The sequence below is a fragment of the Rhinolophus sinicus genome, chromosome 18 (genome assembly GCF_057876585.1).
Source record: "Rhinolophus sinicus isolate RSI-liver-muscle chromosome 18, RSI-T2T, whole genome shotgun sequence".
NCBI classification, from domain to species: Eukaryota; Metazoa; Chordata; class Mammalia; order Chiroptera; family Rhinolophidae; genus Rhinolophus; species Rhinolophus sinicus.
Window position 1 is genome coordinate 43844669 of NC_142518.1, and position 15396 is coordinate 43860064.

General features: G+C 39.1%; 1 protein-coding gene across 3 annotated transcripts in view; it reads left to right on the forward strand.

Annotated features, from left to right (window-relative positions):
* Positions 1–14552, forward strand: part of MTMR8 (myotubularin related protein 8) — a 115109-nt gene extending 100557 nt beyond the window's left edge. For all 3 annotated transcript variants that reach the window (XM_088795212.1, XM_019718865.3, XM_088795213.1), the window contains 2 exons: positions 4663–4789; positions 7588–14552. In XM_088795212.1, coding sequence (XP_088651338.1) covers positions 4663–4789; positions 7588–8058 — 598 coding nt within the window. In that variant the 3' untranslated portion in view covers positions 8059–14552. The remainder of the gene's footprint in view (positions 1–4662; positions 4790–7587) is intronic.
* Positions 14553–15396: the final 844 nt, after the last annotated feature.

Genomic DNA, 15396 nt, shown 5'->3' on the forward strand with positions numbered 1-15396 from the left:
GCATAGTTCGCGCTGGTTGACCCAGTGTTGAGTGTCCCTGGCGATGTTGCACTAGCTGGGCAGGACAGGGTTTCAGGGAGTCACGGGGTGTGGGCTGTTGTTTTTACAAAGTTAATGCAGATTTGATTCTTGCATCAGTACCGGACCCATGACCACTTAGCAAAATGCCATGAGAACCCCACATCTAATCACTGCTTGCCTTAAGCCCATAAATCCCCGAGAGCTACCCAAGAGAGCCTGCAGCACAAGTTGTGGCTGAGTGTCCCTCATCAAAAGTTTTCCAGGCTGCCACTGGCTGTCTGCTGCTATAAAGGGCTTCCACAGCATGTGAGGCAAGTCCGGTCCCTCAGTAGCTGAGAGTGCCCCATATGAGCAGCACTAGCTATATGGAGTGGGGACCCAGGGCGTCACCAAGGCAGTACGCACACGTGGATTTTACCAGACCAGTGTGAGCTCAGATTTGGCCTTTTGGGGAAGGGTTTAACATACAAAAGTTGGCAGGCACCCTCCTATAGGCTATACATGATGCAGGCTGCACACAGGAACAATGGCAGCTGTCTCTCCAGCCCTCACCTGAAGCCACACAAATCAGTCTTTCCCCATATTCTTTGGTGCTTCTCAAGTTTCCGCCCCTTCACTGGAGCCCAGGTGTTTTCAAGAGAATGAGTCTGTGTGTGTGCCCTTTAACAGGACATCAGGGTTTCCAGCTTCCTTCTGTCTCACTAGGATGGACAGACACAGTTCTCGCTGGTTTTCAGTGGCAGATGTTGTGGGCACTCCTCTTCCCGGTGTAGGACCTCTGGGCTGGGTAGCCCAGTGTGAGGTTGGGACCGCTCCCTTTTCTGGGAGGACCTCTGCCATTGAGGGGTCCTTCCCAGTGTCCATTCACTACATGTGGGTTTGAAGTCACCCCGTTTTGTGTCTCCACCCCTCCTACCAGTCTCGATGTGGCCTCTTCTTTATATCCTTAGTTATAAGGGTTCTGTTCAGCTAGTCTTCAGATGATTCTAGAAGTTGATTGTTTTATAATTTAGTTATAATTTTTGTGATCCTGGGAGGCAGCAGGAATAGCATTTAACTAATCTGCCATCTTGGACCTTCTTGATACTGTTTTTTTTTTTTTTTAATCCACTTGCCAATATATGCTTTTTGATTGGAGAGTTTCATTTTCCATTTAAAGTAATTACTGATAGAGAAGTAGTTATCATCATTTTGTCATTTGTTTCTTGTGTGTCTTTTAGCTTTTTGTCCTTTATTTCCTCTATTATTACCTGTCTTTGTGTTTAGTTGACTTTTTGGTGTCATACTTTTAATTCTCTTCTCATTTCATTTTGTATGTACATTTGATAGATATTTTCTTTGTGATTATCGTGGGGAGTACATGAAAAATCCTAAAGGTATAACAATCTATTTTAAGCTGATACCATATGTTATGGGCTCTATTGTGTCCTCCCGAAAATTTATATGTTGATGTCATAACCCCTCAAATGTGACTGTATTTGGATATGGAATCTTTAAAGAAGTAATTAAGGTAAAGGAGGTCATATAGATGGTCCTTAATCCATTATGATTGGTGTCCTTGTAAGAAGAGATGATTAGGATACAGACACACACACACAGGAAAGACTATGTGAAGAAAGAGGGAGAAGATGGCTATCTTCAAGCCAAGGAGAGAGGACTCTGAAGAATTTAACCCTGCCAACACCTTTATCTTGGACAATAAGAAAATAAATTTTTGTTGTTTAAGGTACCCAGTCTGTGGTACATTCTTTGGGCAGTCTTGGCAAAGTGATAGAACATCTTAACTAGAGTCACATATAACAACTGTACTCCTTTACAGCTCTATCCCCCAGTGCTTTGTTATTGATCTTAAAATTTTTACCTTTGTGTATTGTGTACCCATTAACATAGATTTATAGTTATTATTTATGGTTTTATCTATTAAATCATAAAATAATTAGATGTGGAGCTAAGAACCAAAATTACAATAATAGAAGTTTTTATATTTGTCTATATTTTCACTTTACCAGAGAACTTTATATTTTTGTATAGCTTCTAGTTACTGTCTAATGTCCTTTTGTTTCAACTTAAAGAAGTCCATTTAGCATTTTTCATAGGGCAGATCTAGTGGTAATTAGTCTCTTAGCTTTTGTTTATCTTGGACTGTCTTAATTTCTCCTTAATTTTAGAAGGACAGTTTTGCTGGCTAAGGTATTCACAGCTGACAGTATTTTTCTTTTAGCACTTTAAAAATATCATCCCCCCTGTGTTCTTGCCTGCAAGGTTACTGCTGATAAATTTACTGATAATCTTTTAGTGGCTCTTTTATATATAACTAATCACTTTTCTCTTGCTACTACTGTCTTTGATTGTTTCATTTTAATGTGTTTAGTGTGGATCTCTTTGGATTTATCTTATTTGAAAATTGCTGAGCTTCTTATACTGTATAACACCAAATTTGAAGATAGAAATGAATATTCATTTCTATCTTCAACTTTGGTAAGTGTTCATCCATTATTTCTTCAAATAACTCCCCCCCCCCCTTTTGTCTCCTTCCCTCCCTCCTCTGTCTTGGACTACCATGATGCTTATATTGGTACATTTCATGTTGTCCCATAAGTCTCTTAGGCTCGGTTCACTTTTCATTCTTTTTTTTCTTTTTGTTTCTCAGACTCAATGATTTCAAATGACCTATTTCCAAGTGTGCTGATTCTTTCTTCTGCCTGATTAAATTTGTTTTGAACCTGTTTAGTGAATTTTTCAATTTTTGTTTTGTTTTTTTAAACTCTACAATTCCTGTTTGGTTCTTTTTTATCACTTCAATCTCATTGATTATATTCTCATTTTGTTCCTAAATCAATTTTCTGATTTTATTAGTCTGTCTGCATTTTCTTTGAACTCACTGAGCATATTTAAAACACTTGTCTTAAATTTTTTGTCAAGTAAGCCAGAGGCTTATTTGGGTAACTTTCTGGTTATTTATTTTGTTCCTTTGAATGGACTGTGTTTCTTTGCTTCTCTTTATGCCTCATTATCTTATGTTGAAATTTGTGCTTTTGTAAATTGTCTACATCTCCCAGTCTTTGAGGACTTGACTCCATTTAGGGGAAGACTTACATTAATCAGTAAGTTTAAAGGCTCAGGGTCCACTCTAACCTTTTGTCGACATGTGTCTTCCCCGGGCCTGTGCATGTGCTTTTATTCCCATTACCCATATACTCAGCTGCTTCTAAATAAATGAGCAAACAAAACAAATAGACTCAGAGGTACAGGAAAAAAACTGATGGTTGCTAGATGGGAGGTGGGTGGGGATGGGGAAGAAGGTGAAGGGATTAGAAAGTACAAATTAGTAGACACAATATAGTCACGGAGATATGAAATACAGTATGGGGAATATAATCAGTAATGTTGTGAAGATTACATAGGGGGCCAGATGGGTACTGGACTTATCAGGGGGATCACTTGATAGACTGTGTAGATGCCTGACCACCGCGCTATACACCTGAAGCTGAAATATATAATATTGAATGTCCACTATAGTTAAATATATATGTAAAACATATATATATACATAGAATTCAATATATATATAGAATGTCAACTGTAATTATGTGTGTGTATATATATGTATGTATTATTTATATATATATATATATATATATTTTCTTTTTTTTCTTTCCACGGGATGTAAAGTACAGTATAGGGAATATAATCAATGGTATTGTAACAGCTATATACAATGTCAGAGGGGTAGTAGATTGGGGGTTATCACTTTGTGAGGGGTGTAAATGTCTATTACATTGCTTTGTACATCTGAAATTAATAATAATAAAAATGATAAAGAGATAAAAATGTACTAGTTACCATAAGAGTTTTACCCCTGTTTTATAGAAGCCTTGGAAGTTTCTCTTGTATTCCTCTGTTCATAATCTCTTGCCCATAGGCACCTTATGCCTGCAGACCCTCTGCTCCTCTTACCTGCCACTTCTTTGACCATTCCAGTCAGTGCTTCAAGGCAGGTGAGACAGAAATCAATCCTTCAGGCTGCCCATAGACAGGCAAGAGCATTGCAAGCAACTTCTCTTTGCCTTCCATCCTGATACAGAAATTGGGATTGGGAATTGGGCACAGTCCTCCCAGTTGCACCATGCTGTACTGGGGAGGGGGTGGGGCTAGGACGAGCAAAAGCAGTATGAATTTTTCTACCAGTTTCGGTACAGTTTTTCTTGGTTAGGCATTCACTAGGTTGCTGCAGCTTCTTACCTGGCTTCTAGAGTGCTCACAAAGCTACTTTGGTCCATCCATTGTTGTTTATTTAGTGTTTCCATGGGGAACAAGGGCCTAGAGCTTCCAAGTTTGTCATCTTGCTGATGTCACTCCCTATTTGTTAAAACTGCATGTGAATGTATAATTATTTCAAAATAAAAAGTTTAATTTCATTTTTAAAAAGAAGGTCAAATTTGCTCAAGTCCCAAGTGTCTCAGCAGAGATCTTTCTGCTAGGAACTTTACTCTTCCATTCTTTTCAATGTTATCACAATTACTTTACTTTTGAGATCTGCCCAGCTACCTGGCTAATATTTTCTTGACACAAGGAAAACAAGTAATCTATTCCTCCAGCTAAAATAAACCCACTATTTTTTTTATTTTTTTTTTATTCAAGGTTCTGGTGTGGGATGTATAACCGCTTTGACAAAGGGCTGCATCCCAAGCAGAGTATGCTCGAGAGCCTCCTGGAAATTAAGAAGCAGAGAACAATGCTGGAGGCAGATATGCACAAACTAGAAAAGGTATGGAGAAAAGTCTCAAAATGAGGTCCTCTTGCCTGTTGTGGGTAGGCCCAGCCCACTTGGAGTTGAATTGGTACTTGTGAGAAGCTGCCTGGCTGGCTTTTTATAATTTCTGGCTTCCAGGTGTCCTGTATCTACAAAGCTCTGAGGCACAACATTTTTTCTTACTCCACATAGAAAGTAGTAAATATCATACTCAGCTAGTTAAACAAGTGGATTGGTTCCCTTTTTTGATCTAGATGTAATCATTAGGAGAAACAAGAAGGAACAACAGGGAAGTCATACTGGCATTTGTTATCCATCAAGAGAATAAGTATAACATCTTGGGTGTACTGATAAGAACAAGGAAATTGTTATATTTTCAATTAGGAAAACCTTATAAAAATTCTCATTTACTTCCCATGTAGATTGCAAACTATTCATTGAGTTGTCATGCAATGCATGTTGATTTTGCTTTACAATACCAGCGCAAAACCAAAGTCAGACATGTTTCTTTAATTATAAGTTAAACAAGTCAACAAGGATTTCGTTTCAAAATATGGACAATGCTGAGCTGCTTCTGGAATCCAGGGTTCCTTCAGGGTGTGTTTGAAGGAGAAGGGAGGAGTACCTCTTATAAAAGAATTCTTGGAAAGGGTGTGCTGTTTAGGAACTGGGTGTGACCCACTGTAGGCTAGATAAGGCATAGTTTTTCTTCTCCCTATAAGTTAACAAATATCCTTTTATTATGAAAATAAATGTACTGCTATTACATCAGATCCCAAAACTTGGGAATGTCCTCTTAGGAGGCAAAAGTCAGTTACTTGGTTCCATTTCAGAAAGAAGAAGAAGGAAAACTGGAGAACTGAAGCATGACTTAAAAATCATAGGGAACAAACAAACAAACAAAAATCATAGGAAACAAGGGAAACAAGCAGCCCTGAGAAGACCAAGCCATAGGCAGAACTGAGAAGTAGGAAAACTTTTTCCTAAGGTCTCCTGCCTTCTCTTTTAGCTATTAGCAGCAAGGTACCCAGAGTAGGTCCCTTATTTTAGCTAGACTCAGCCCTCTCACTTATTCCTGCCTATTTCTTGAGAGATTATCAGGTTCATTCTAGATAGAATCAGATCATTCTTCGATCTTAAAGTAAAAAAAAAAATTAAGGAAGGCTTCCTTTTAAAATATATACATAACAATTATTAGCATTCTTTTTTAATACAGAGAAGAGAAACAAAAGTGGCCCATAATATTATTACCCAGATAACTCTGTCAATGTTTTAAAAAGGCAGTTCACATGTGTGGGGACAGAGCCAGGAGTACAGTTTCCAGGCTCTCGGCCTCACGTGGAAAGGTGCTGGCTCAGGTAGTAAATGGCCATCAACTGTGATTGGATGGCCATCAGGGGTAACCAGTGAGCCATTGGCCACTAATATAACTGCCGTGGCTACGCTAGCAGGAAAATGAGGGCTAGCAAGAAGGTGGTGGCTGAGCTAGCAAGAGCAGATTGCAGTTAGCATGGTGGATTGCAGCTAGCAGGCGAGGTTGGTTGACAGAGAAGTGTGGCGGAGTGTGGATTGCGGATTCTGTGGCTCCTGCTTCCTGTGTCTCCAACCCAGCCGCCAGCAAGAGTATAGTGGTATGGCTCCCCTACCTATGGCTCTGTGGGTGTTCCTTTTTGGTCTCACCATGTCCTGCGTTCTTACGTGGGTGGGGAGTGGGACTAGAGACCCCGCAAGCTGCCTCGCACAACCACATGTAAAGTTATTAAATGCAGAGTACAAAAACATACAAAATGAAGAAAAGTTTAAGAGACTCCTTCAACCACCTATCCACTTAGTTCTTCTCTCCAGGGCTTATCAGTGTGTGTGTGTGTGTGTGTGTGTGAGAGAGAGAGAGAGAGAGACAGAGAGAGAGAGAGAGACAGAGACAGAGACAGAGACAGAGACACAGAGAGAGACAGAGAGAGAGAGACAGAGAGAGAGAGAGATTGATTTTGTGATTTCTGGAAAAATAAAAATGATATGCTTATTTCCTAAGGCAGGAACACTTAACTGGAGTCCATGAATCCATAGGGGTCCACAGATGCCCTGTGGAGCATCTGTGAAGCCCCTTAAATTATACCTAAAAACTATATGTGCTGTCTCATGTACACACATGTGTATGCATGTAGTTGTTTTTTTTTAGAGGAAAGTCCATCATTTTTTTCAGATTTTTAAAGGAGTCTATGACTGCCAGAAAGTGACGAATCACTGTTGTAAAGTGTCAGTGAATTATTGTATTATCCCTGAAAGTGAAAATATCCATTGGAGGTAGTACGGGGTAGTAGACAGAGTATAGACTTTGGCATTAAGAAGAGGCAGGGTCTAATCCCAGCTCTGCCACTTCCTAAATGTGTGAAATTGGGTGATTCATTTAAATTCTCTGTGCCTCAGTTTCCTCATCTGTGAAATACAACTAATACCTAATTAATAGGATCCTTATGAGTATAAAAGGAAGTATTATATGTAAAGTGTCCAGCACATAGAGGTATTCAATAAACATTAATGAGCCTCTCCCTTGCCCTCCCTGCTCCCAATAGTAGCATTTTTGAGAAAAGAGGACTGTTACAGACGCAACACTCTTGAGGATCTTTAATGGTCTGGCTTTTAATCACTCTGTCAAGTAATGAAAAAAAAGATGTTTGGGGTACGGAGCAGGCAAAGGGTTATTTACTACCTTGTAAGTGACAGTAGGCAGGATCCCTGCAGGTCAGTGTGATATTTGCCCAGTTTTTCTCCTGTTTTTAATTCTTTTCACCCATTCCTTGCTCCCATGACAGAAATTGAAAGCCCATGATGAGCCAACAGAAGAAGTCTGTACCTGCTCTCAATTAGGGAATTTATTGTCTCAGCATCTGGGAAGTCCTTTGACCAATCCTCTCGGCTTTATGGGGATTGATGGAGACCTCAGTAACTTGATGGAGAGTGGCACCCTGTCCAGGGAAGGAGGCCTCCGAGCTCAAACGGATAAAGTAAAAAGCGAGTGTGCAGATCATCACCATGACTCTTGTAGAATCATGGGTAGCTTTAGGGCCATAAACATTTCTGAGGATGTAGGCCTCTCTGGAGAGACAGGCATCTCTGGCAACACAGGCATCTCTGAGACCATGGGCTCCTCTGGAGACATCAGCAGATTTGGAGCCATGGACTTCTCTGGAGCCATGGGCATCTATGGGGAAATGGACATCTTGGGGAACACAGATATCTCAAAGGCTAGCACCAAGGAGGCATGCAGTTCTGAACAACAGTGAGCTACTCAATTTGCTTCCATTCTAGGTACACCTGCATCACCCACAATGATCATTGTCCCAAAGAAGGCTGTACTGATTTTCTAATTGGTTTAAATGGGTAAGGCCAGGGCACCCCTCCTCCCACTTAAGAGTCTGGAAGGGCATTTAGGGCTTTTACTATTGATCAAGTGATCAGTATATGCATGCCAAGCAGCCCAGAATGTAGGCAAGGGAAAGAATATGTTATTGTTCTGGAATGGGATTTAACTTTAGAAATGTTACCTTTCAGCTGAGATATTAGCCTGGTTATATTACTCTATTTTCCTTAATGACCCACCTTCCCTACTTTTCCACCCTCACTGCTATAGCATGAGAACTAAGTGGGAATACTGCCATAGTAGAGAATTAAGACCCTGTTGAGGGGATGGAGGGATGGTATGCAACAGGTAACTGAATTGTAGAATGGTTTAAAATTTTACTTTCAGGTATGTTTAGTCATAAGCTGTAAGCTAATGGTATTGCCTATAGAGACCCCAACATTTGCCTGAGAAATAAATCAAAATTATCCTTACCTGTTAGCATGGGTGCATGGGTAGTTTAAGACATATAAGGAAGTAGTTTTCCTAAGTTATACTTGCTGTCCCCAGCTAGGTCTTATAATACTCACTTAGCCAACTCCCTTTTCATAGATGGTCCATGTTAAATTTGAATCCACTACATTCTAAAATGATCAATTCCAAATTAGAAGGATTTGAATTAATAACATTGATTAATATTATTCTCAACATCAGTTCAGGAGACAGTTGGAAATCTCAGTGCTTTAGACCCTAGTTTACACATGGCCTGTGTGCTCATCTGAGTTTTCCTGAAGCAAACCTCTTCTTAGGTCTTTTTTATGAAAGCCAGTGGTTTTACTTCTCTAGACATCACATCAGGTTTGTAGATTTTTAGATACAGTTGGCATTACTTTTAAAATCTGGTCGGTTCATCACCTTGTGCTAATGTACACTTTTGAAGAAAGTCCATTCTTATAGCAGGCCTAAATACTCCTGGGGGAAGGGATATGTTTCTTGTTGTTTAAATACCAGATTTTCCCCTTGGGACTGATGCAGTTGATGTACTTTCCTGTTGGGTATTCAGTCAGGGTTTACCCACTTTCACAAGCTGGGGTAGGGTAGACCTCCGGCAGTTTGGGTCATGCATTATATATTGTCAGCATTTTCAGAACGTCCATTCCCAACAGAATCCAGGTCCCCACCCAAGATGTCTATTCTGAATAGTCTATGTCTGGTTTAAGCTCAAATATTAGTTGTCTTATTGAAAGAGCCATCTCTGTTACCACATCGAGTTGTAAACACAGACATTTCTAAAGGCTCATCTTATTAGTTACTTTTCTTTGTAAGAAAGAGGTGCCTTTTATTTTAAGTGTTAGAAGTAGCAGAGAAGAGCCAGGATAGCGCCTTGATTTCTCACCCATAGCTAAACTATGGACCCAAAAACAACCTTCCTCTTTAGAGGAAGAACAATAAATCATTTTGGTTGTCTTTTTTTCATATGTAAATGGAAGTCACTTTTTTACTTATCACTTCTTGGTAGCTGTTTTAATTCTGTGTTTTTGAAGAACTAATTCATTTGAATCTTTTCAATTAATAAATAGGGACCATTTTTTAAATTTACGCTTTCTTGATAGTTGCCTTGTTCCTGTCATTTTAAAGCAATGAGGTGATTTTCTATTGTGTCTTCTCTGATCCCCCCTCTTTCCACAATTTGGTCCTTGACTTATATAACCCTAATCATCAGATGTTTCCAGTTATCCTTTGACTTCTTATTTCTGGAAAAAAATATTTGTGCAAATCATTTTGATCTGGATACTCTATCTAACCCTGGCTTTGTGAAGGAAGATGTCAAAGAGGATGACAGGACCGATCATCTGTCACAAGTGAGTCTATTCTTGCTTGTACACAAGGGCCTTCTCCCATACCTCATTCTGAATTTTACAGTCCATTAACTAGTATGATATTCCAAATACAGTGTGTTCAGGTTTTTTTTTTCAGGGAAAGGAAAAAGGCAAATGTCAAGACATAGTTATTTTGCAAATCCTGTAAAAAGTTAGTTTAAGATTTAAAAGTCTCATATTTATTTCTACAGAACTGAAGTAAGGCAGTACATAGTACCAAACTTTATTTCTTAGATGTAAAACAAAAGTAATCAGTAGTAAAGAGATGTTTTCAATATAGTTCTAAACTGAGAAATGGTAGAGAGCCACACTGGTATTACCAAAAGCAAAAACAAAAAATTTAAAAAGACTATCTTATTTTGTTGAGCATTAAGGTCATGGAATCAATTTCAGCCTGAAGATCTCTGAGGTTAATTTACTTGGTCTTTTTTTTTCTTCCATTTTATTTCCCAACATATTCCATTAACACTTTCCTGTTTTTCAGTTGGATTTGAAAATCTGAGAGAGGAAAAAAGTTCAGTGAGATCCAAATATTTATGCACTGCTAAAAACCCAGTAGCTATCTGTAGTCGGGAGCCTCATAATGGAGAGGAAACTCCCTAAGTAAACTTGCTGGGTATACTAGAAAAAAATGATCTATTAATGGCTTTCATTTCATACCCTCATATAGCACCTACACTGTTTAAGAAATGTGACTCCTTCCCCCACTGTCCTACCCTTCCAGTTCCCTGAGTAGAAATTCCATTCTAATGTGACTGCCCCACTTAAATAGGAGGGCATTTAACCACCTGCCACTGTCTCATCCACTAACCTGACCCCTGCCTGTTTCCTACCCAAGTTTCACAGGCCTGGGATCACTGCATATCTTTTCTAAGCATGAGGCAGGCTCTGTGCCTGTGCTTGTAGGCATGAGGGTAGGAGAGATTCTGCATGGACACCTTTTTAAAGAATTAATTATTAGTTTATAGAATGACAGATTCAGATTCCTCATGGTAATAGATAAAACAATCCTAAATAACAAAGGTAAGTTACAGCTAATAGTCTGACTTTTCAAAGAAGAAATTTAGGGATAGGGCTTGCAGTATGAAAGAAAACATGAAACACTATTTGGAATTAACAGGGCAAGAACATGAAGACTATGATGCATGTATTGGCCATATATCTTTGGAATGTCACCCTAGAGATTGTGTTCAATTCCTACCAAGTCAGTTATTGCCTGTCAACATGGATGGGCACCTTTTGTTGGAGACACACCTCACACTTCACTGAAAGTAAGATCTTTCCCTGAACACTTAATCCAAGTCTTTTAAAGAGGGCTTTTCAAACCAAGTTGGTAAATATTTCAACTTGGCCTGAATTTAGCCAGAAAGAGAAGTCTAATCATTACTGTGTTTCCCTGAAAATAAGACCTAGTCAGACAATCAGCTCTAATGGGTCTTTTGGAGTAAAAATTAATATAAGACCCGGTCTTATTTTACTGTAAGATAAGACCAGGACTAACATAATATAATATAATATAATATAATATAATATAATATAATATAATATAATATAATATAATATAATTAATATAATATAATATAATATAATTATATAATACCGGGTCTTATATTAATTTTTGCTCCAAAAGACGCATTAGAGCTGATTGTCCGGTTAAGTCTTATTTTGGGGGAAACAGGGTACATCAGATCTTTGTTATTTACTGGCTTTTATGAAACACAACGCCTTTTCTTGACACTGTTAAGCTTTGATAAACCACTGGGAAATCTTTCTATGAGAGCATTTTATCAAGTGGCCTTTTTTTCAAACAGTTGTATAGGGAAATGTCAATTGCCTTTAAGAAAAATAGTTCTCTCAAGAGGTATACTATACTTCAGATCGGTTTATACTTAGGAAGGTTGTTCTCAATTCCTCTCTTCATTCCCCATGTGTATGGTTTGGTGATAATCTGCTGTACCAAATCTTTACCTCACTCCCAGGCCTTTCCCTCCCAGAATTCTATGTATGATACAGATAGATATGATTCCAACCAAATCTGGTTGCTTTCTTCTAAGTGCCAAATCTAGACTTGACTTTTGATATAGACATTTAAAAACAAACAAAACATAGACATGGATTAAGCCTTAAAGTTTTTCCTATGGGCTTATTTTATACAGATGGATAGATAGATAATGTGAAAAAATGGCTTGCTGTTAGGTGACATCAAATAGACAAAGGACAAGGGAAAAGGTTTGGGGTTGTAAAGGACTCTTAGTTTGTTGTTCTTTTATGGGCAGTTCTGTTTTCAAAGCATTGCATGGTAGCGTAGAAGCTTTTCCAAAGCAAAATAATAATAATAATAATTTCAAGCCATACAGAGTATGTCTTCTCTGATTCCCTGGTTGTGAGACCAACTTCTGTGCCTTCCCTTTAAATAGGAAGTATTGGTTTTGTCACCAATCACAGCAGTCCACCTCATCTTTATATGTCACTGCAAGTAAAAGTGTGTTACATGCTCTGTGATTTGTGACTTGTCTTCACAAAAGGCCAGTGTGCTTTGAAAGCTGCTGTCTAATTTAGGCCTGTGTCTTTCTGGGGCTAAACAAAAACATGTTCTGAAGTTGGCCTGTATGAAACCAACATGTTAGTCCCGTGTCCTGTTTCTTGGCGTTTTCTAAAGCTTTGGGGATGTTCTAAAAGCCTCTTTCTCTTCTAAAGCTTTGTTGCCTTTCAACCATTTTCGAGGCTTTATGCTCTTCTTTAGAGAGCCCTACTACACCAGCCCTCACAGAATCCCAGTTGTAGGGAAGGTGGGAGAAGGGCAGGAGAGAAGATAAAGTAACACAGAAATACACCTGGCCAGTTAAGAAAAAGGAGTATATGCCAGACCAGGAAGACCAGCATTCCAGTTATTTAAGTTTGCATGTGCTCCAGTAATGTCCAAAAAAGGTTCTCTTTTTCAGGCAGTAGTGTGGGTGATGTATTTTCTTTTAAGGCTGTGTCTTCAAAAACACAGAATCTTTTACACTGGTAGCAACTCATTTCTTTAAAATGCTCTGAGTTGTGTATTTTCTTTTTAAACACTTTTCTCTGCTAGGGTATTTGGTCCTGTTTTTTTTTTTTTTTTCCCTTTTAAAGGGTCAAGGATGATAGATGATATTCTCCCCGCTTTATATGTCCCTCAGACAGGTGAGTGCTGGGCCTTTTCTTTGCCTCTTTGTAGCTGAAACATTGGACCCATCACCACTCAGGTGAGAATACAACAAAGTCACTAAGTGATCACTGTTCAGATGCATGTCTCTGATCCTACCTCACATGCAGTTGGCCTCACCAATTCACATAAAGTATCTCCATGTCTTCACCTAACTCATGTTTGCAGACAGGGTTATTTTTGTATTTTGTGAATGCCAGTGGGAATGCAGAGCACATATCCTAGTTCTGAAATAGAGAATGTTCTGTATTCTAGTTAATGGTGCCTCAGGCTTGGAAAGAGCTAACAAGTTTAGTCATTTTGGAATGTAACTTATAATAGGAGTATTTGTATATGTGTATGTATTTACTGTAACTTTAGTATGTGGTCTCACAGGTCATTTGGGCATTCAGATGAGAATGTATGCAAGATTAAAAAACTCTTTTAGTGATAGACCTTTAACTTTGATATTGTCCAGATAAGTGCCATGCAGATGCAGACTTTAGGACATGTTAAGCCAAGCCAGAGATACAAACCAAATGATGGTGAAGCAATTAGCCTTTTCTCTTGGATGTATTAATTATGCAGCTTTAGAAGTAGTGTTATCTGTAATGTGTTCATGTTAGCCACATACCTGCATGGACATCCTGCAACTGATGTATAAATGAGAATCCAAGCTGTATATGTTCTTTGAGAACCTAACTTTTCTTTAGCCCCATGTTTATAGAATGACACTGTCACAGAAGCTCATCTGAACTTGCCAAGGTACAACAGTGTGTGTGATTGACTTTAAACTTCCTGTTGTATATTATTTTGAACCTGTCATACCACTGAGATATGGGTGTTTGACCCCATTAGGATATTCACTGCCATTTGTTTAGTCTAGTGCCAAATTTCTCACTAGTTCCCTCCTGCAGTTGTGTTACAATTTGAAGATGTTTGCTCGATACAGTTGTGTTTTTTTTGGTTTAAAATTAAAAACTTGCAATCTTTTATGTGTGTGAGGTTGCTATATAATAGCTACAAATGAAACAAGGCATACCTTCAAAAAAAGGTGTCCTGACATAGCCTTAATGGAAAAACCACTGTATAAAGACAGAGAATCTGCAACTAAGTTAAAATATGCACTGTTGATGTTAAAATAAGACAGGTGCCAGGATGCCTGCTTCTGGATAGCACGATGGAGTGCAGGGTCTAGCTGTCATTGATCAGCTGAGGACAAGACTGACACGAACTTAACTCATGAAAGCATACTGTCTGACTGATACCAGTTTGTTCATTCACACTGGGGGATAGACCTGTCCAAGAATCAGGCTGTTTATTCCCATCCAGGGCTCCTTCTTCCCTACCCCGCCACCCCCAGGAAGAATCCTCACACATGGAGCTTCATGAACTCAGGGGTTGTTTCCTCCCTGTGAACTCAGGGGTTTGTTTCCACAAAAGTGGCCAGTGATATCTCCTTGCCCCACAGCAGAGCCTCCCTCTCTGGGAACCACATGCCCAGGGCCTCCAGTGGGTAGAACAGAGAGAGATATGGGTTCTAGTCCTAGCTTTGCTGTGCCAAGTCACTTCCCTTCTCTGAGCCTCAGAGGACTCACCTGAAAAATGGGGGTAATAATTGTACTTTTCTTCCACATGGTGGTTATGCAGATTAACTGAGCTAATATGTGAAGTACTACCTGGTAAAGAGCCTGGCACATACAAAAGCAAATCAGAATGATCAGTCAGCCTCCTCCTTTTATCCCTGTTGCTGCTGATTAAAATGATTAATTCTTAGGCTTCTTTTTTCCTCAGCTCCATTCAGCCCCCTTCCTACTCTTGACGCATTATGTTTAGACCATCAGGTTACATTACAATACAATTTCTGTCTTAGCCCATTCAGACTACTGTAACAAAATAGCAGAGTTTGGGTGGCTATAAACAACAACCATTTATTTCTCACAGTCTGGATGCTGGGAAGTCCAAGCTCATGCTGGAAGATTTAGTGTCTAGTGAGAGCTCACTTTCTAGACAGCTATCTCTTTGCTGTAACCTTACAGGGAGGAGAGATGCTCTCTTATGACTCTTAAACTGGCACTAATCCCACTCATGAGGATTCCACCTTAATGACCTCATCTAATCCTAATCATGCCTCAAAGGCCCCATCTCCTATTACCATAATATTGGGGAGGTTAGAATTTCAACATGAATTTTGGGAGGACACAGACATTCAGCCATAACAAGTGGATTAGGC